At 39.1% G+C, this 21,417-nt stretch overlaps 2 protein-coding genes across 2 annotated transcripts; both read left to right on the top strand.

The window, feature by feature from the left end:
* Nucleotides 1-9,322: 9,322 nt before the first annotated feature.
* On the top strand, nucleotides 9,323-10,279 carry LOC111162488 (olfactory receptor 7G2-like). The gene has a single exon (XM_022526941.1). It carries the CDS (start codon nucleotides 9,341-9,343, stop codon nucleotides 10,277-10,279), a length of 939 nt encoding a protein of 312 aa, XP_022382649.1. The 5' UTR covers nucleotides 9,323-9,340.
* A 7,761-nt stretch (nucleotides 10,280-18,040) lies between these two features.
* On the top strand, nucleotides 18,041-19,177 carry LOC111162424 (olfactory receptor 7G2-like). Its single transcript, XM_022526830.1, has 2 exons — nucleotides 18,041-18,474; nucleotides 18,688-19,177. The coding sequence occupies exons 1-2, from the start codon at nucleotides 18,044-18,046 to the stop codon at nucleotides 19,175-19,177; spliced, it is 921 nt and encodes a 306-aa protein (XP_022382538.1). The 5' UTR covers nucleotides 18,041-18,043.
* The last annotated feature ends 2,240 nt before the right edge of the window (nucleotides 19,178-21,417 follow it).

Below are 21,417 nucleotides of genomic sequence, written 5' to 3'. Positions count from 1 at the left end.
TCTCCCTCTGACCTCTCTCCTCTCATGCTCTCTCTCATTCTCTCTCTCTCTCCCAAATAAATAAATAAAATCTTAAAAAAAAAAAAAAAAAGAACCTGGGCTCTGATATCAGATCACCCGTGTTTGCATCCTGGCCTCATCATCACTTTCTATGGGCATTTACTGCAACTTTTTAAGTCTCAGTATCTTTATCTGTATAAATAATTGTATCAATTTCATAAAGCTGTTATAGCTATTAAATAATACAATACATATAATGGGCTTAGAACAGTTTCTGACCCAATGAGGAACGTTAAACACAACTTAGTTGTGATAACAATAACATTTATGATGATAATAATTTATACATGTGTCTATTTCTCTAGAGGAAATAAATGCAAAAGGAAACAAAATCAACATACCCGCACTTCACTTTGAACATTTTAAGCTCATACTCTAACAGGACAATGTGAGCCTATAGAAAATCACTTGATTCTTTCAGTTTTAATTTTGAAGTCTATTCTAGGTTTTCTACGTAATTTGGTCTGCATATTACTGAGATTAGTACCACATCATTAAAAAAAAAGTTTTACTCTGACAATTGCTGTAAGTACATCTATTATTCAGCTTTTCTAAAATATTCTTGGAATTCTATCTTTTTATTCCTGCAACTAAATTTTAGGGTTTTTAACCATCTTCTAACCTAATTTGGAATAATTTCACAAATACATTAACTTTTAGAATTATTTGGGGATGAACTAAAACGTTACAATATTGAGTCTTTCCATGTAGAAACTGGTGTATGTTTCCATTTGGAGAATTATTTTTTGAATTCCTTTTGTTTTCTTTAAAACGATGTGAATGTTGAATTTTTCTCCTTACATTAGCCCACAAGTGCCCTCTGGTTGTCACCTTTCTCTATCCTCTTTCTTTGCTAATGTTCACAACAGCTTGGAGGGCAATAGAGAACAGGCCCTTTCAGCTCTGAATGGCACAAATTAAAATTAGCCTTGATGTGAAATTCAGTGGGAAGTCTGTCTCCCACTACAGCTTATCATTAGCTTGGGAGCCTGTCAATTTGAGTCTTTTTAATTGCAGAATCTTTGAAAGCAGTGATTCTCAACTTTGGCTGCGTTTGGGATCAGTGGAGAATTTTTAAAATGTGGCCTCCGGAGATTTGAATTTAATTGGTCTAGTATGAGTCTCATGCACTGGAATTTTCAAAAGCACCACAGGAGGAGGTTCAAAACCTGGTTGTGCTTTTTGTGCAGCTGAGAGCTGCAGCTTTAGGGAATTGAGAAAGAAAAGACATGCATGCATGTGGATTAACGTACAAGGGGGTGTCCTGGAGTGATTTCTTTTTTTATGAATACAGGCTGGCACACACTGAGACTGGAAATAAATTATTCATAATTTCAGAAGTATGGTTATGTCCTCTTTTAATGAACTGAGACTTTAATCAAAGGCTTCCATCTGATTTCAGTGTGAATGCATGAAGTCTGTCTTTTCCGTGTTTCCAGAAGTGAACTCTGTTTAAATCCCAGTAAGGCATATAGTTTTAGTTAGTAGTATTGCTCTAAGACCTCTTTCCTGGTTTGGGTAATTTACAAAGATTATGAAAGATTACATCACCATCAAGGAGAGCTCTGGGAAGTGTACATCAAAATCTTGGTGCTATTCTTGCAACTTTTATGTGAGTCTAAAAATATTTCAAAATAACAAGTAAAAAAAAGCATGAGCAGGATGGGAACTCTGCCTCCTGTGAGATTAAAAAATCAAATAAAGTTTTGGTTTTATGCATATTTACTATGGTTGACTGCCTTAGTGTTTCTTTTTTTTTTTTAAGATTTTACTTAATAATTTGAGAGAAACTGAGAGCATGAGAGAGCGAGCATGAGCAGGGGGGGAAGGGCAGAGGGACAGGGAGAAGCAGGCTCCCTGTCCAGAACTCTGGGATCATGACCTGAGCCACAGGCAGTTGCTTAACCCAGGGACCTCTGCTTTAGTGTTTCTTATTGGCATTCAGAAAGAGAAAGCTGATTTGATCCTTCTTGCCTAAGGCCTCAACCTGGATATATATTTATATATTATATATAAAATATATAAAAATAAATATATATCATATAATTAAACTATATATTATATCATATATATGTATATATGTGTGTGTGTGTATATATATATATATATATATATATATATATATATATATTTTACTTTCCTTAGAAGAAAATGTTATTCCTTAGACACACAATTGAGTCAGACTATACTGTGGAGAACTGTGTACACAGACACACACAGAAGGAATCTGTCTTCTCTGTGCTGGGACAAAACCCACTACGTGGCTACATTCCACCTAAGGCATGTGGAATGAGATTGATGAGTAAGGGTGGGCACCCTGTGACATTGAACTCTGGGATATGATCAGTAATTGGGAGACTGTTGCCCATTTACAAGAAGGAGGAACCCCTGTCCCTGAGAGCTCCAACTGATAAGAACTCTGTATTTGGAATAGGTTACCTAAGTGTGTCAGCCTTGTCTAGACCTGACAACCTCAGTGGAGCGCCATCTTGAAATTGTCAGCTAGGCCTTAGTAATGAAGTTTCCATTATTTAAATAGGAATGTCATTCCTGAATGTGTATTTCCCTAGTGGATTGAGGCAGAAAGAGGTTAAGATACCGGTTTTCAATCAGGATGATTGTGTCCCCCAGCAGATATTTGACAATGTTTTTTGGAATAGTTTTGGTTGAAACAATTGAGGGGAGTATTCTCGTCCTCTGCCAAGTAGAAGCCAGGCTGCTACTAAGCATCCTTTAATGCACAAGACAGCCCAGTGGTGTCTGTACATATGATGGAATATTACTCAATCATAAAAAGGAATTGAGTTCTGGTATCTGCTACAACATGGATGAACCTTGAAAACACTATGCTAAGTGAAATAAGCCCAATACAAGAAGACATATATTGTATGATTCACAGACACAGAAAGTAGGTGAGAGATTACCAGGGGCTGGAGGGAAAGGAAATTACAAGTGCTCAATTGATGGTTACAGAGTTTCCGGTTGGAGTGATGGAAAAGATTTGAAAACAAATCTTGGTAATAATTGCAGAACATCATGAATGTAATTAATGCCACTGAATCGAACACTTAAAAATGGCTAATGTTTTGTGATTTCATTTCTATGTGGAATCTAAAAAACACATGAACAAACAAACAAACAAAAAGCAGAAACAGACCCATAAATACAGAGACCAAATTAATGGTTGTCAGAAGGGAGTGAGGAGTTGGACAAAATGGGTGAAGGGGAGTGGAAGGTACAGGCTTCCAGTGTTGAAATGAGTAAGTTATGGGAATAAAAGGTACAGCATAGAGAATGATGCTAAAATAGCATTGCATAGTGACAGATGGTAGCTACACTTGATGTGAGCACAACTTAATGTGTAGATTTGTCAAATCCCTACATTGTACACCTGAACCCAATAAAACATTGTTGTGTCAACTACACGTCAATTAAAAAAATTGTTAATGTTTAATTTTACATTAGGTAAATTCTACTCAATTTTATTTTTTATTTTTTATTTTTTTAAAGATTTTATTTATTTGAGAGATCGAGAGAGCACAAGTGGGGGGAGCGGAAGAGGGAGAGGGAGAAGCAGACTCCCCACCAAGTGCAGAGCCCATCATGGAGCTCTATCTCAGACCCTGAGATCATGACCTTGAGCGAAAGTCAGACACATAACTGATTGAGCCACCCAAGTGCCGACAATTTTAGAAAAATAATGAACAAGCCATAAGCACTTCTAACACTTGAAATGGCACGACTCATAACTTAAACATCTGCTCTGGGGAGGATCTACGTGATGCTCTGGGAAGAACTTTCATTTTTGGCCAATGTCACTGAGACAAGAGGTGATTGCCTGAACACCATGACACTCTGTAGGTTGTGATGTTAGCAACATTCACAACGCATTCTGCTACAGATTTGGGGAAGGATTTGAATGGCAGAAATATACTGGTAAAAGAGAAGATAAATCAGTGAATTTGTCAAATCCTTCCTGACAAATAGTAATTCAACAAAGTTTGATCATGCTATGTTTAAAATATGAATTTTTGCATAAAGACTATAGAACTTTAGACTTCCTTTATTTTCTTCTAGACATATTACATTCCCTAATGATGAAAAGTTTGTAATTATTAACACCGAGCACCATCTTCACCAATTAAATGAGGGTTGAAATCTCATCCTACTGAGAGTATGGATGAATGAGCTACTATTGCTTTGCTAGTGATACTGAAATTTCTTATAACTCTACTAAAAAAAAAAATCTTGCCATTTGCAATGACAGAGATGGAACTAGAGAGTGTCATGCTCAGTGAAATAAGTCAGTCAGAGAAAGACAAATATATGTTTTCACTCATATGCAGAATTTAAGAAAAACAAATGAGCAAAGGGAAAAAAGAGAGAGAGGAAAACCATGAAACAAACTCTGAACTATAGAAAAGAAACTGATAGTTACCAGAGCAGAGGTGGAGGAGGGGAATGGATGAAATAGGCAATGGAGGGGCGCCTGGGTGGCTCAGTGGGTTAAGCCTCTGCCTTCAGCTTAGGTCGTGATCTCAGGGTCCTGGGATCGAGCCCTACATCGGGCTCTTTGCTCAGCGGGGAGCCTGCTTGCCTTCCTCTCTCTATGCCTGCCTCTGCCTTCTTGTGATCTCTGTCAAATAAATAAATAAAATCTTAAAAAAAAAAGAAATAGGCAATGGAGATTAAGGAGTGCACTTGGGTGAGCACTGGATGTTGTATGAAGTATTGAATCACTATATTGTACAAACATTACACTGTATGTTAGCTAACTGGAATTTAAATAAAACTTAAAAACAAGAGTAGCAGAATGATTAAAAAAAAGTGTCATAATTTCAACTCATGACCCACTAATGTGAAGAAATATGTACACTGAACCCATTGTGATGAAACTGGAAATGGTGTTTATGAAATTCTTAAGTCTTATCTATATTGATCACGGTCCCATTAGTTTACTGATTATGGATTAAGATCTGCAGTATGAACTATACAGAATGAAAATTAATGTTCAGTAAATATTCGATGACTTAGAAAAAACCACCATTGATTGTTTGCATTTTTACATAGCTTAGCTGTATTTATAAATGTATATTTTATACCCACATATATAAACTGTGTTTTCACACTTAAAGTTAGAATCTGGTTTCCTGATATCACTAATTATATTGAGATGCCTTTGCCTCGATTGACAAACCAAAGACTGGAGTCCAGTTAGAGAGGGATGGTGTGTCTGCATGTGCAAGGCATGTGAAATGGGTGAGAGGATGAGCAGGTGGAGGGAACTGCATGGTGTACAGCTGCCCACACATGGTAAGGGATTAGACGTCATTAATTCCTCTCTTCTATTGTGTTGGTCTTTAAGGATGTGCATGGCCTGGGGATAAGAATGATACTAAAAATATCTGCCTAATGAGGAGCTTTGGATATTGATTCCCCAGGGATACAGAGAGACACTGCAGAGTCAGCCTGTGACAACCTCATTCCACAGCTCTTGCCTAGTCAAGAAGAAGCATACCTGAGGCTCCATCCAGGAATGATCTTTCTTGACCATAAGCCCATTGTGTCACTTAGTGTTCCTGCCCTTCCTGAAGACAGAAGATCTGTCTTCAGGATCCAAGTGATATATGTCAAGCATCATTCCACACTGATGCCAGCCAGGTAACTGAAAGTCGCTTAGTTAATGCTTCTGTAAGGGGGGCGTAGTTATTTTACTGAAGATTCATCCAGGGACAGTAATGGGGAGTGGGCATGCATGAAATGATGAGAACCAAGTGTCCCATGCACTCCAGCCTGCCTTCCTATTGACAAGTTTCCATGTACATTTGTACTGATACACACCCAGTTCTCAATCTGCTAGTCTCCTAATCTCTCTTTAAAAAATGACAGAACCCAGTTATTCTCCAGTACAGAAACTGGCCTCTTCCCAAACAAGATGATTGTTAAAAAACTTTCTGGTATTTACTTGAATTTTTATGGTGGTCATGGAGAGGGGTTTTGGTCAGCGTTTCCTTTTATTTTTGCATTCCTGGTTCTTGATACACCACTGAGCAGGAGAGTATGTTATCCCTGTAGCTTGCTTGAGGATGGTGAGGAGAAAGTGGAGACACAGATCTAGCTGGCTGCCCTTAATACACCTGTTTCTTTGTAAAATCAATAATGATTTTATATAAGAACAATGGAGATAGTATAATAAATTAAAAGACATCCTTCAACTCACTCCAGAATCAACAAATGTTGACTTCTGCTATACAAAGTTCAGGTCTTTTTGGTAAATTAACAAAATAGGGGAACCTGGGTAGCTCAGTTGGTTGAGTGTCTGACTCTTGATCTCAGCCCAGGTCTTGATCTCACACCTGTCAGTCTGAGCCCCATGTTGGGCTCCACTCTGGGCATGGAGCCCACTTAAAAAAATGCATACAGAAAGCACCTCTTTTGTATCCTGAACTCTTGTTTTTCCTTTCCTAAGACAACATCATCTTGAATGTGGTGGTCTCTATACATGGCTTTATATTTTACATGTCCTCATAAACATACATAGGATAAAAGGCATTAACTATAATACCTATCAGGGGATGGAGAAATAAATCATCACATAATAATACAGTGGATTACTCTCTGATAATTTAAAATAAAGTGGAATTAAATATATTAATAATAAAGAAAAGATAAATCACATAAGAATTCCAAATATAAATGACATGTCCTATATGGTTCTGTTTATATAAGGTTTTCAAAATTGAAAATAATGTACTTGTGGGGAACCTGGGTGGCTCAGTCAGTTGGGCATCTACCTCAGGCTCTGGACATGATCCCAGGGTCCTGGGATTGAGCCCCCATGTTGGGCTCCCTGCTTGGTGGGGAGCCTGGTTCCCCCTCTGCCTGCTGCTCCCCCTGCTTGTGCTTTCTCTCTCTCACTCTCTGCCAAATAAATAAAATCTTTAAAAAAAGAAAATAATATAGTTGTTTACGTCATTATATTAATAACAATACTAATTATAGTAAAAATTGCTGGGGAATAACCTGTATAAAGTTTGTGTAGTGACTCCCCTGGGGAAAGAAAAGAATCAAGATTGTTCAAATACATGATGTGTACACTTGTACTATTTATTGCAATAAAAACACTTAGAATGAGGGACCCCTGGCTGGCTCAGCAGGTGAACATGCAACTCTTGATCTCACGGTCTTGAGTTTGAACCCCACCTGGGGTATAGAGATTACTTAAATAAATAAAACTTTAAAAATACATATTTTTAAAAACCCATTTAGAATGAAGACGGTGATGTGTGTGAATTTTATGCTTTTGATTGGTGGGTACCATCCTTCATTTATCTCAATGGGGTTTTTTTTGGTAGGTTTTTTTTGTTTTTTGTTTTTTGTTTTTTTTTTTTTTTTGCTTGAATGATCCATAAGAAAGAAAAAACCTGTTGGGTTTATTTTTTTTAATTTTTATTATGGATTATTCCTTGCAATGGTTCAAAATATATTTAAAATTTTCTAATGATGTGTACTTTACATCATTCAAAAATATTCACTTATAGGTCTTCATTTATACTAATTTGTACATCTAATACATTTTATTATGTAATTTATTTTAATGGCTATACATTTTTAAAGCTTTTATTCATGAGAGAGAGAGCACACACATACGCACAAGCAGAGGAAGGGCAGAGGCAGAGGGAGAAGCAGGCTCCTCACCAAACAGGGAGCCTGAGGTTGGGCTCCATCCTGGACTCTGGGATTATGACCTGAGCCAAAGGCAGATGCTGAACTGACTGAGCCACCCAGGGCACCCTAACTGCTATAGTTTTCATCATATGTCCATCTCTTAAAAAAATTATTTATGTATTTGGTAGGGGAAGAGCATGAGTACGGGGAGGGGCAGAGGGAGAGAGCCAAGCAGACTCCCCACAGAACTGGGAGCCCCATGAATGGCTTGATTCTAGGACCCTGAAATCATGACCTAAGCCAAAGTCAGACATTTAATCAATTGAGCAACCCAAGCACTCCCATCATTATGTCCCTTTCATTTTTCCCTTTTTTAATTTTTAATTTAGTTTTATTTAAACTCAATTAATTAACACATGGTGTATTTTTAATTTCAGAGGTAGAGTTCAGTAATTCATCAGTTCCATGTAACACCCAGTGCTCACTACATCACGTGCCATCCTTAATGCCCATCACCCAATTACCTCGTCCCCCCACTGTCCGTTTCAAATAAATATCAAATAAATAAAATCTTTTATTTTTATATTTTTTATTAAAATTTTTTATTTTTTATAATATAAAATATAAAAATTTTTGTATTTTTTTATTAAAACATCTTTTTTTATTTATTTGACAGAGAGGATTTTATTTATTTGACAGACAGAGATCACAAGTAGGCAGAGAAGCAGGCAGAGAGAGAGAGGAGGAAGCAGGCTCCCCGCCAAGCAGAGAGCCCGATGCAGGACTCCATCCCAGGACCCCGGGATCATGACCGGAGCTGAAGGCAGAGGCCTTAACCCACTGAGCCACCCAGGCACCCCTTTAAAGGATATTTTATGAAATCTGAGTGTTGGTTTAAGAATGGTAATTCTGTATTATCTAGAGACATTAACAATCATTGGTCCAGACAATCAACTCATCAGTCAAACCATGTGAGTTCACATCTTGTCTTTTCCAGGCACTGTGTACTTCACCCCCTCTAAATTTCCCTATAGATAAATGGATGGAATGATCTAACTCATCTGTAATTTGACAAGCCCTTCAGCTGATTCTGAGGCACACCAAGGGCCAGGCACCATACTCTACACAGAGATTGGATAACTTCATTCTCATCTGTTTTTTTGAGACAAGGAATATTTCTGAAAGAAATGCCATAGTTGATTCTTTGTCTCAGTCTCAGCACTTGGAACAATGTATGAAAAAGAGTTGATGATCAATAAAAATTTGAGGCAATAATTTGAGTGGTAGAAGAAAAGTAAGAGATGATGATGATGGAGGGAGAAATTAGCAGAGGGAAAGATTTCAATATTCACTCGGCTTTGCCATAAACATAAAGTTGTACTTCCTTTAACTTAAGCACTGGGTCTCAAACTACCATATATCAGATTTATTTGGATGGTTTGTTTAAAACTTAGATTGCTAGTTCTTATCTCAGACTTTACCAGCAGTGTATCTAGAGCATTACTAAGATTTTGCATTTCTCAGTAGTTCCCAGGTGATGCTGCTATTGCTCACCCAGGGACCATTCATTTTATTTTATTTTTACCCCATCTTTTCCATTAGATCCATCAACATGGAACCCAGAAATCACACAGCTGTTTCAGAATTTCTTCTGCTGGGATTGACAGATGATCCAGAACTGCAGCCTTTCCTATTCTGCCTGTTCCTGTCCATGTACCTGGTCACTATCCTGGGAAATCTGCTCATCATCCTGGCCATCAGTTCTGAATCCCACCTCCACACCCCCATGTACTTCTTCCTCTCCAACCTGTCCTTTACTGACATCTGCTTAAGCACAGCCACCATCCCAAAGATGCTGGTGAACATCCAAGCACAGAACCAGACCATCACCTACACAGGCTGCCTCACCCAGGTTGGATCTGTCCTGGCTTTTGGTGGTTTTGAAAACTTTCTCCTTGCAGCAATGGCCTATGACCGCTATGTGGCCATTTGTCACCCCTTGAGGTACACTGTTATCATGAACCCCCAACTCTGTGTTCTGCTGATTCTACTCTCACTGTTCTTTAGCCTTATGGTTGCCATGCTCCATAGTCTAATGGTGCTACGGTTATCCTTCTGCAAGGACTTGGAAATCCCCCATTTCTTCTGTGAACTTGCTCAGGTCATCAAGCTTGCCTGTTCTGATACCCTGATCAACAACATCCTAATTTATTTTGTGGCTAGCCTATTTGGTGGTATTCCTCTCTCTGGAATCATTTTCTCTTATACTCAAATTGTCTCCTCTGTTCTGAGACTGCCATCAGTGGGGGGAAAGCTCAAAGCTTTCTCCACCTGCGGATCTCACCTTTCAGTTGTGTCCTTGTTCTATGGGACAGTTGTTGGAGTGTACCTTAGTTCTGTAGTTACTGACTCTTCCAAGAAGACTGCAGTGGCTTCAGTGATGTATGCTGTGGTCCCTCAAATGATGAACCCCTTTATCTACAGCTTGCGGAACAGGGACATGAAAGGAGCCTTGAGAAAACTCATCAGTGGAATCCCTTCTTTGCTGTGATTATGCCATCTACTATGGACTTGGGTTTCTAGAAGGAGGCAAAATGATAGTAATCCTGGACATGCCATAATGCTTGATTTTTCCATCACTGAATTCCTCTAAACTAGCCAGACAACAGAATGTCCAAGTTAATTTTAACTTGCGGTTGAAACATATTTTACTTTTTTGTCTAGTCTTATGATGTTGGACACATGACTTCAATTCTCTAAATTCAGTTTCTTTGCTCAGATTCTATACAGAAGCACAGCCTGAGGCAAGGGTTCTTTTTATAGTGATTTTTTTTTTATCACTCTCAGAAGGAATACTGCAGAAAGTATGAAGGACAGGGAAAGTACTGAAAGACGACTGGGGTCCTATAGAGACTAGCTTCCACCTGATTTCAGGTTACAGCCTGCCACTAACACTAGAGTTAGAGTTATAATGGAGTATGGGAGTTCACCTTTTATATACCTAGTTAGTAATTAATTTGTTCACTCTTAACCGTATCTATCTGAGGAACTTTACCATCTACCATATTCCATTTTATTATCTATGAAATTTCCATAATTAGATTATCTCAGTGGTTTGAGATGATTGTGAGATATTCAAACTTTCTCAGTGATAAAACCTTCAGCTACAATAAGAAAAAATCCCTAACTCAAATATTACCAACAATAAAGAGAGTTATCTTTCATTACAAGCACTTAGAGGCAGGGAATGTGTAAGAACAGGTAGAGATTCATTCAGTCCTCCAGGGGTTGTATGGTCCTAGGACTGGCTCTCCTTGGGGTCATCAGGTGGTTGCACCAGATAGAGATGTCATACTTGGACATAATTCCCAGAGATAGAACTCTGACTGTCCTTCCTTGAGTCAGATGATTACAGAATTTTCCAGAGTCAGTTATAAGAGTCAACTAGAGGGGCACCTGGGTGGCTCAGTGGGTTAAAGCCTCTGCCTTCGGCTCAGGTCATGGTCCTAGTGTCCTGGGATCGAGCCCCACATCAGGCTCTGTGCTCTGCAGGGAGCCTGCTTCCACCTCTCTCTATCTGTCTGCTTCTCTGCCTACTTGTGATCTCTGTCTGTCAAATAAATAAATAAATAAATAATCTAAAAAAAAAAAAAAGAGTCAACTAGAACCCCAGCTGTAATGGCTATATGTTCCTCAAAAGAATTTGTCCACATCCCAGCCCTATAATTTACTAATAGTTTTTGATAGAAGGGCAAATTGTACTTACTTGGAGTCTTTGTAGAAGATGAGCTTATCCCCCTAATATCTGGGTAGGTTCTAAATATAATCACATGTATCCTTCTAAGATAGACAGAAGTGGAAATGAACTAGAGGAAAATGAGGAGGTAATGTAACCATGGTGATAGAAACTGGATGTATGCAGCCAGTATTTAATTTCCAGTATTTGGTAATTTTTCCAGCTTTATTGAGATACAATTGTATATAACATTCTGTAAGATTAAGGCATACCATGTGCTGATTTGATGTATTTATATATTGCAAAATGATTACCACCATTGCATGGATAAAACCTCCATGCCATCACTTAATTACCATTTCTTCTTTGGTGAGAATATTTAAGATTTTACTTTTTTTTATCAATATTTAAGTATATAATATAGTACTATTAGCTATAATTGTCATGATCTATATTAGATCCCCAGAATTTGTTAATATTATTAACTGGAAGTTTACACCCATTGACCAAAATCTCTCCATTTTCCCCACTGCCCAACCCCTGGCAGCTATCATTTTAGTCTCTGTTTCTGTGAGTTTAGCTTTTTCATATTTTCCACATGTAAATGGTATAAATCAGCATTTGTCTTTCTCTGTTTGACTTATTTTACTTAGCACATCCAAGGTGCCACAAGATGCACCCAAGGTGCCACAAAAGGCAGGATTTCCTACTTTTTTCTTTTTTCTTTTTTATACTTTTTAGAAGATTTTTATTTGACACAGAGTACAAGCAGGGGGAGTAACACAGAGAGAGGGAGAAGCAGATTCCCCCCTGAGCAGGGAGCCTGATAGATGTGGGGCTGGATCCCAGGACCCTGGGATCATGACCTGAGCTGAAGGTAGACGCTTAACTGATTGAGCCACCCAGATGCTCCAGATTTCCTACTTTTTCAAGGCTGAATAATTTTCCATTGTATATATACAACATATTTTTTTTTTAATATTTTATTTACTTGAGAGTGAGCGAGTGAGCATGGAAGGGAGAGGGTTAGAGGGAGAAGCAGACTCCCTGCTGAGCAGGGAGTCTGATGTGGGACATGATCTGGGATTGTGACCTGAGCCAAAGGCAGTTGCTTAACCAACTGAGCCACCCAGGTGTCCCTATACAACATCTTTAACCATTCATCTGTTGACACTAGGTTGTTTTTATAACTTGGCTATTGTGAATAATGCTGCAATGAGCCTTGGAGTGTAAATATCTCTATAAGATGCGATTTTAATTCCTTTGGATATGTATCAAGAAGTGGACTTGCTAGATCATATGGTAGCTCTATTTTTAATTTTTTAAGAAATCTCTACACTGTTTTCCACAGGAGTTATAACAATTTACATCCCCACCCCAGTGAACAAGTGTTCCCTTTTCTCCACACCTTTGCTTTGATGTGACCCATTCTAACAGGTGTGAGGTGACATTCTGGTTTTGATTTGCATTTCCCTGATGATAAGTGATGTGAAGCACTGTTTCATGTGCCTGTTAGCCATCCATATGTCTTCTCTGGAAAAATGTCTATTCAGTCCCTCTGTTCACTCTTCAATTGGGTTATTTACTTTTTTGCTATGGAGTTGTATGAGTTCTTTATGTGTTTGAGATTTTAACTCCTGATCACATATATGATTTGCAAATATTTTCTCCCATTCAGTAGGTTGCCTTTTCATTTTGTTGACAGTTTACTTCTTTATGTAAAGCTTTTAATTTGATGTAGTCCCATTTGTTGATTTTGGCCTTTGTGTTTTGGTATCATATCCAAAAAACTTGTGCCAAGACCAATGTCATGAGCTTTTCCCTAAGTTTTCTTATAAGAGTTTTATGGCTTCATGTCTTTTGTTTAAGTCTTTAGTCCATTTTGAGTTAATTTTCATAAGTGGTAGAAGACAGGGGCTCAACTGCATTGTACTCCATGTGTTTATCCATTTATCCTGAAACCAATTATTGAAGAGACTGTCCTTACCCACTGAGTATGGAGCTCTTTTGTTAAATATTAGTTGACAACATATACCAAGGTTTATTTCTGGGATCTTGGATTGTGTTTCATTGGTCCCTGTGTCTATTTTTATGCCAAAACCATACTGTTTTGATTACTTTAGCTTTGCATTATAGTCTGAAGTAAAGAAGTGCAATGCCTCCAACTTTGTTCGTCTTACCGAGGGCTGCTTTGGCTCTTTGGGGTCTTTTGGGACTCTATATAAACTTGAGGATTGTTTTTCTATATTGTGAATATCACAAACCCAGTCTCTAAGCCAACAGGTAACTTGGATTGAGATATTGGGGCTTTTCTGAGACCTTCAGTTGTTCCAAACCCGTATTTATGGTTGGGTCCAGGCAATGTCCACCACTTCTGTGTTCAACTGCATTGTTCAAATACTGAATCTCCATTTTTGTCTTTGACTTCAAGCACTAATTTTTTCTAGGACATTTAGCTTCCAAGATGTTCATTACCCGGATAGAGTAACATCTTCCTTCTGGAGGTGACTCCCTAGAGCCTCTAGGTTTCAGTGTCTTCACCCTTTATGTGAGTTATTTTTGTAGCACATGGAAAGGTTTGTCTTGTTTTATGAGACCAGCTGTGAATTTTTATATGTACCTATTATATAATGTCTTGAAGTGAAAGGGTGACATTCAAATGCCATCTTGTCTCATTGTGGTTTCAAATACTATCACAAGAACTCCAATAATTAAAAAAATGAAGTCATAGGGGCACCTGGGTGGCTCAGTTGGTTAAGCATCTGCCTTCAGCTCAGGTCATGATCCCCAGGATTGAGCCCCACATCAGGCTCCCTGCTCAGTGGTGAATCTTCTTCTCCTCTCCCTCTGCCCCCTGCCCTACTTATGCACACTCTCAAATAAACAAATAAAATCTTTTTAAAAAGTGAAGGTATACAGATAGAGTTAACATGTGGCAAAAATAAATTGATGTGTGTGAATATATTAAATAATGAATATTTGTAGTTAAGTATTAACACGGAGCACCATCTTTCCCTATTAAATTGTTGCTGAAATCTCACTCATTCTGAACATATGGATGAACCAGAATACCAGTGCCTTATCAATGGCACTGTAATTTCTCATAAATCTATTTTTTAAAAGTGTCAATTTCAACCCATGAACCACTAATGTGAAGAAAAATGTACACTGAACCCTTTGTGATGAACTTGGAAATGGTGTTTATGAAATTCTAGTGTCTTACGTATACCGATCACAGTCAGAATTGTTTAGAGAAAATATAGATTAAAATCCGCAGTATGAATTTATACGGAATGAAAATGAATGATCAGGAAACATCAATGATTCTTAGAAAGAAAATATCTTCACTGATTGCTTGCATTTTTACACAGCTTATCTTTATTTATAAATAGATATTTTATACCCATATACATAAATTGTGTCTTCACATTTAAAGTTAGAATCTGGTTTCCTGATATCAATAATTAGATTGAGATGCTGTTGTTTATATCTAAAACCTGAAGACAGGAATCCAATTAGAAAAGGATGTTGTGTCCTCACATGCAAGGTATGTGAAATGGAGGTGAGCGTGACCAGGTGGAAAGAACTGCGTGGCATGCGTGTGGCCTCACAGGGTCAGGGATCAGCCATCTTGAATTTCTCTCTTCTATAGTTTTGGTCTTTAAGGATTTACACTGTGCAAATAAAAGTGTTTGTCTAATGAGGAGCTTTGGATATTAAACCCTCAGGGATGCAGAAACTGTGAAGAGTCTGTCTATGACCACCTGACTTAGCAGCCCTGCCCAGTCAGGAAGAAACATCTGGGCCACCTCCCAGCAACGATCCCACCTGCCTAGAAACGTATCTTCTCTCAGCCCCTCTGCCCTTCTCAGAGATAGAGCTTCTGTCTCCATCATTCAATATCCAGAGAAGATATCAAGTATCATCCTGCAGTGATGCCAGCCAGGTAACAAAGTCCCTTAGACAATACTGTGCACATGAGGGAAGGTGTCTACTGGAGTTGCTTCCCTGCATAGACACGATGCAAATCCATGCCTAACACGATCAGTACTAACTCCCCAATGGGACTCCTGCCTGAATGTCATCATCTTGACAGGTGACTTTGTACCTCCACAACAATGCTGATGCAGCTCTGATTTTTTTTTTTAAAGATTTTATTTATTTATTTGACAGAGAGAGATCACAAGCAGGCAGCGAGGCAGGCAGAGAGAGAGGAGGAAGCAGGCTCCCTGCTGAGCAGAGAGCCCGACGCGGGGCTTGATCCCAGGACCCTGGGATCATGACCCGAGCCGAAGGCAGAGGCTTTAACCCACTGAGCCACCCAGGCGCCCCAGCTCTGATTTTGTTAGTTTTCTATTCTGTCTATTTAACGGCAGAAACCATTTTGCTCTTGAACCCTCCCCTTCATAAATATGGTAACAATTATAGAGTTCTCTGACATTTACTTGCATCTTTTCATGATGGAAGGGAGAGAGATTAATTAGCTTCATTTGATTCATTTGAATCCCCCATACATTGTACAGAAGAGCTTTTGGTATTATCTTTATAGCTTGGGTGTAAGCACTTCAAGAAGGAAGTGTAGACCCAGACAGACAGAGCAGGCTACCTTCTTCATCTACTTTTTCCTCTTTATAAAAGTACCACGTGTTTTAAATTATAAGAACAGCATATATTGTAATAATAAATATAATATGTTACCATTAACCCCTTTCCAGAACTAGCAAATGTTGACATTCTAGTGTATCATCTCATGCCTATTTTTTAATTAACAAAATAATATAAATACAGAAGGCACTCTTTTTGTGTTCCTCATAGTTCCACTCACAGAAGCAACACCAATATAATGTTATCCCCCAAGCATATGTTCATACTGTGTGCATATATGTATATAATGTGTGTATATATTTATGGTATTTTATATGAAAAATTTTATCTCTTGTTGGTTTTCATTGCTTATGTTGATTCATAGATCTATTTTATTCTAATATTTAGTTTATTTTAATTGCTTTATGTTCACACCAAATAAATATTGATATATTGATATTTCCTTCCTTTCCCTTGCACATGACCAAGATTGCTAGAGGGAGTTTTGGCACAGAAACCCAACCCTGAAATTTGCAATTATCACACCAAGGATGTTCTCTTACTTTCTTCTTTCCTCAACTTGTACCAACCCACCAGTTCTACCTTAGGAATGAAACATGCCAGATTCTATTGTTCATGGCAGAAAAAAAAAATCACAATAAGAAGTGTCACTATGAGGGTCTCATAAGCTGAGCACTGTGCTGATTTAAGCCTATTCACTTTCCTCGTTGCAACAATCCCATAAAGTATTATGATAGTTACCAATATATACATAAGAACACTGGGATTCCAATAAAGTTAAAAACGTTTCCCTTTTCACAAAGCAAGTACTGGAGCCTGGATTAAATTCAGAGTATCTAAGTATTGTAACAAGTGACTGATCCTCTGTTGGCCACTTGTGTCCCTCAGGAAAGACACAACCACTGTTGCACAGGGACGTGCCTCTTAGGATGCCTGGTGCTAATGTCAACTTATGAGTCTCTATCTCCCAAAGACAATTGTTATTATTTTTTATTCATCTTTTCAGGATCCTTTGCATTTTATCCTTTCCCCCATTCACCTGGGGATTTTTGTTGTTGTTTGTGATCCTGTGTCATCTGTTACAGACGAATTCTGTAATTTTATTCTTTTGTTTAAAAGATTTTATTTATTTGAAACAGAAAGTGAGAGAGAGAGAGCACAATCAGGAGAGCAGCAGGCAGAGGGAGAGGGAGAAGCAGGCTCCCCACTGAGCAAGGAGCATGACACAAGGCTCAATCCCAGGACCCTGGGATCATGACCTGAGCTGAAGGCAGACTCTTAACCAATGGAGCCACCCAGGTGTCCCTATAATTTTATTCTTACATGTTTGATTTTTTGAAGGTGTGGAATAATTCTAAAGAAATAAAGCCATGTTTTCTTTTTTCACTCTCAAAACTTGATACATGTTAGACACTCATTGCTCATTAGAATTTTGGCTGATGGGCATCTGGGTGGTTCAGTCAGTTAAGCAACTGCCTTTGGCTCAGTTCATGATCTCAGGGTCCTGGAACTGAGCCCTCTGTGGGGCCCCCTGCTCAGTGGGGAGTCTGCTTCTCCCTCTCCCTCTGCCCCCCTCCCTGTCCACGCTCTGTCACTTTCTCTCTCACACTCTCAAATCAATAAATAAAATCTTTTTAAAATTTTGGCTGATAAACTGAGCGGAGGAAAGAGGATGAGGGAGAGAAGAAGGACGGAGGGAGAAATACACAGAGGAAAGATTTGAATATTCACTTGGGTTCCCAAATAGATAAACATTTTTTGAGAACAGAAGTTCCGAGATTTTATCATATGTCAGAATCATCTGGAAAGCTTGTTAAAACAGACTGCCTGTCATCATCCCTAGAGCTTTTCATCAGTAAGTCTGGAGTGGGATCCAAAAATTGGCATTTTTAACAAGTTCCCAGGTACTGCTGCTGGAGGTCCAGTTGACCATCCATTTTATTCTCTTGTCACCCAATGTCTTATATTAACAACATGGAACCCAGAAACCAAACAGGTGTATCAGAATTTCTTCTTCTGGGAGTGACAGAGGATCCAGAATTGCAGCCCCTCCTCTTCTGCCTGTTCCTGTCCATGTACCTGGTCACCATCCTGGGAAATCTGCTCGTCATCCTGGCTGTCAGCTCTGACTCCCGCCTCCACACCCCCATGTACTTCTTCCTCTCCAACCTGTCCTTTACTGACATCTGCTTAAGCACAACCACCATCCCAAAGATGCTGGTGAACATCCAAGCACAGAACCAGAGCATCACTTACACAGGCTGCATCACCCAGGTCTGTTTTGTCTTGGTTTTCCTTGGTTTTGAGAATTTTCTCCTTGCAGTAATGGCCTATCACCGCTATGTTGCCATTTGTCATCCACTGAGGTACACCGTTATCATGAACCCCCACCTCTGTGGATGGTTAATTCTAATTCTACTCTCTCTTTTTTTTTTAAAGATTTTATTTATTTATTTGACAGAGAGATCACAAGCAGGCAGAGAGGCAGGCAGAGAGAGAGGAGGAAGCAGGCTCCCCTAGAGAGCAGAGAGCCCGATGTGGGGCTCGATCCCAGGACCCTAAGATCACGACCCGAGCCGAAGGCAGCGGCTCAACCCACTGAGCCACCCAGGCGCCCCAATTCTACTCTCTTTGTACATTAGCATCATGGATGCCCTCCTCCACAGTCTGATGGTGTTACAACTGTCCTTCTGCACTGACTTGGAAATCCCCCAGTTTTTCTGTGAACTCGCACAGGTCATCAAGCTCGCCTGTTCTGATTCCTTCATCAATACCATCTTGGCTAATTTTATGGCTAGTGTGTTGAGTGGTATTTCTATCTTTGGGATCATTTTCTCGTATGCTAAAATTCTCTACTCTCTTTTGAGAATGCCATCAGCTGGCAGAAGATATAAAGCCTTTTCCACCTGTGGGTCTCATCTCTTAGTTGTTTCCTTGTTCTATGGGACAGGATTAGGGGTGTACATTAGCTCTGCAGTTATGGACTCTTCCAGAAACACTGCGGTGGCCTCAGTGATGTACACTGTGGTTCCCCAATTGATGAACCCCTTTACCTACAGTCTGCGCAACAGGAATATGAAGGAAGCCTTGAAAAAAATAATCCGGTAGGATAACGTTTCATAATATTTGGGCTAATTTTATAGAATGAGTGAAAGTAAAAGGTATTCTGGTCTTTCAGAATACTCTTCTATCACCAAGATCATCTGAAATGACTAGATAACATGATGGATACATGCATTTCAACATGGGCTTGAATTCTGATTTTGATTTTTGTCTAACTCTGTGATGTTTGGCAGTGATTTCAAGCATCTAAACTCAGTTTTTTGGGTAGTGTTCTATAGAGGGAGAACCTGAATCCTGGAATCCTGTTATATAGATTTGGGGGGACAGCATGTTCACCAAAAAAGTGGAAGAAGTTAGACAGGGCAGAGAAATGGTGTAAGCAGAGTCATGGTTACAGGCAGACTAGTTTCCACTTTATCCCACATCTAGGACCATGCAAATCTCACCCCAGATGGGCTTAAACAATGAGGCAAGGGAGCTGGCCTTTCTTACGCACACTCAGTAATCACTGAGAGTTGTCCCTATCAAACTGTATTTCTCTGGAGCAACATCAGAAGCCACCAAACTGTTTCATCATCCATAGAATCAGTGTAATCTGATTATCTCAGCGGTTTGAGACAGTTGTGAAATATGTAAACCTGAAGCTGAAAGTCTTTGGTTCTAATAATAAAAAGAAAACCTTTGGGGGGTGCCTGGTGTCTCAGGTGATTAAGCATCTGACTCTTGCTCTCAGTTCAGGTCTTGATCTCAGGGTCCTGAGTTCAAGCCCTGTGTTGGGCTCCACACTGGGCATGGAGCCTACTTTTAAAAAAAAGAAGAAGAAGAAAAAGAAAAGAAAACTTTTCTCTAATATTCTCAAACAAGAAAGGGAAGTATCTTTCATTCAGAGGTAGGGAATGTATATGGATAATAGAATAGGGATTCATTAGTTCTCTGTGAGGTGATGTCATTCCAGGACTGATGGTAGCAGCAGACACAGTGTCATACTCAGTTGTGATGCCCAGGGACAGAAAACAGACTGTCTTTCCCTGAGCCATTTGAAAATTGACCTTTCCATGGCATCATCGAGAAGATATCCCCTTAAATCTCACCACAAAGAAGAGGATCATATGCTCCTTTTTAATAAAATTACTGGTGTGGGAGAAATGATTAATATGAAAGCCTTAGACTGACCATCTAGGCTTAATTCATGTTGGGCAGTCAGCGGTCATAACCATGACAAGCACTTAATACAATGCCTGACATATAGTAGGAATTAACATTTAACTCGTATCATAGTTTTTCATATCTTGCCTATATTCATAACTTGTATAATCCTTTCGAACTCACATACTTTTACCACCTGCTTCAACATTCGTATTTGTTTATCTTTACTGTAGTTTTTCTGGTCTGAATAATATAATCAAATGATTGAGTAGGCAGGGTAATGGATGTTCATCATTTTTCTGAGACCCTGTTTGCCTTAATTCCTTCTCCTTGATCCATTGGTAAGAATGTAGCTAAAAAAAAAAACACAATGTTTCTGAGTTTTTATTTATTTTAATTACTTCTCCTTACAGTACTTCTTACTCACCTCAGGTGGAGTCCACACAGAGAAACAAGGTTGAGTAAAACTGATGGAGTGATTAAAGTCTTAAAAGAGTTGGCTGCATAATTAGGGCTCCTATACAAAATTTATAATGTGTTATTATGAATAAAACAGTGGTTCTGTGGAGGAGTGTGACATTACAGGAGAAAAAAGAAGTTGGTAGTGTTGGGGACTATCACTTTTTCCACAAGTACAACAATGTGGGGCCATCAGACAGAAGTATTTTTCTTTTTTTTTTTCTTTTTTTTTAAAGATTTTATTTACTTGAGAGAGAGGGGGAAAGAGAAAGCATGAGTGGCAAGAGCAGCAGAGGGAGGGGGAGCAGCAGACTCCCTGCTGAGCCAGGAGCCCAACATGGGGCTCCATCCCAGTGCTCCCAGATCATGACCTGAACTGAAGGCAGATACTTAACCAACTGAACCACCCAGGCACCCCCCAGAAGTCTTTCTGGATGTGTGTATAGGGGAAAATGACAGAGGTCTCCCAGGATAACCAAAGGAGCACAATTCATTTTAAGGAGAGGAAGTATGATGTCAGCACCACAACTTGGGGACAGCTCTCTGCCTGCTGCCCTGGTGTGTTCTAGTGCAAGACTTCCCCCATTGACATCCACAGAACACCTGTAGAGATGGATCACCTGCTTACAGAAAACATTATAAGCAGTGGAGCACAAAATATGAAATTTTAGAAGTCCCAC

The sequence above is a fragment of the Enhydra lutris genome, unplaced genomic scaffold (genome assembly GCF_002288905.1).
Source record: "Enhydra lutris kenyoni isolate GAN:26980312 unplaced genomic scaffold, ASM228890v2 scaffoldscaffold92, whole genome shotgun sequence".
Classification (NCBI taxonomy): Eukaryota; Metazoa; Chordata; class Mammalia; order Carnivora; family Mustelidae; genus Enhydra; species Enhydra lutris.
Note: the sequence above shows the minus strand (reverse complement) of the source record. Positions and strands in the feature narration are given on the sequence as shown.

Coding starts and splice junctions, on each gene's coding strand:
- LOC111162488 (XM_022526941.1), top strand. CDS start 9,341: ATGGAACCCAGAAATCACACAGCTGTTTCAGAATTTCTTCTGCTGGGA.
- LOC111162424 (XM_022526830.1), top strand. CDS start 18,044: ATGGAACCCAGAAACCAAACAGGTGTATCAGAATTTCTTCTTCTGGGA. Junction 18,475..18,687: donor CCCCACCTCTGTGGATGGTT/AATTCTAATTCT, acceptor CCCAGGCGCCCC/AATTCTACTCTCTTTGTACA.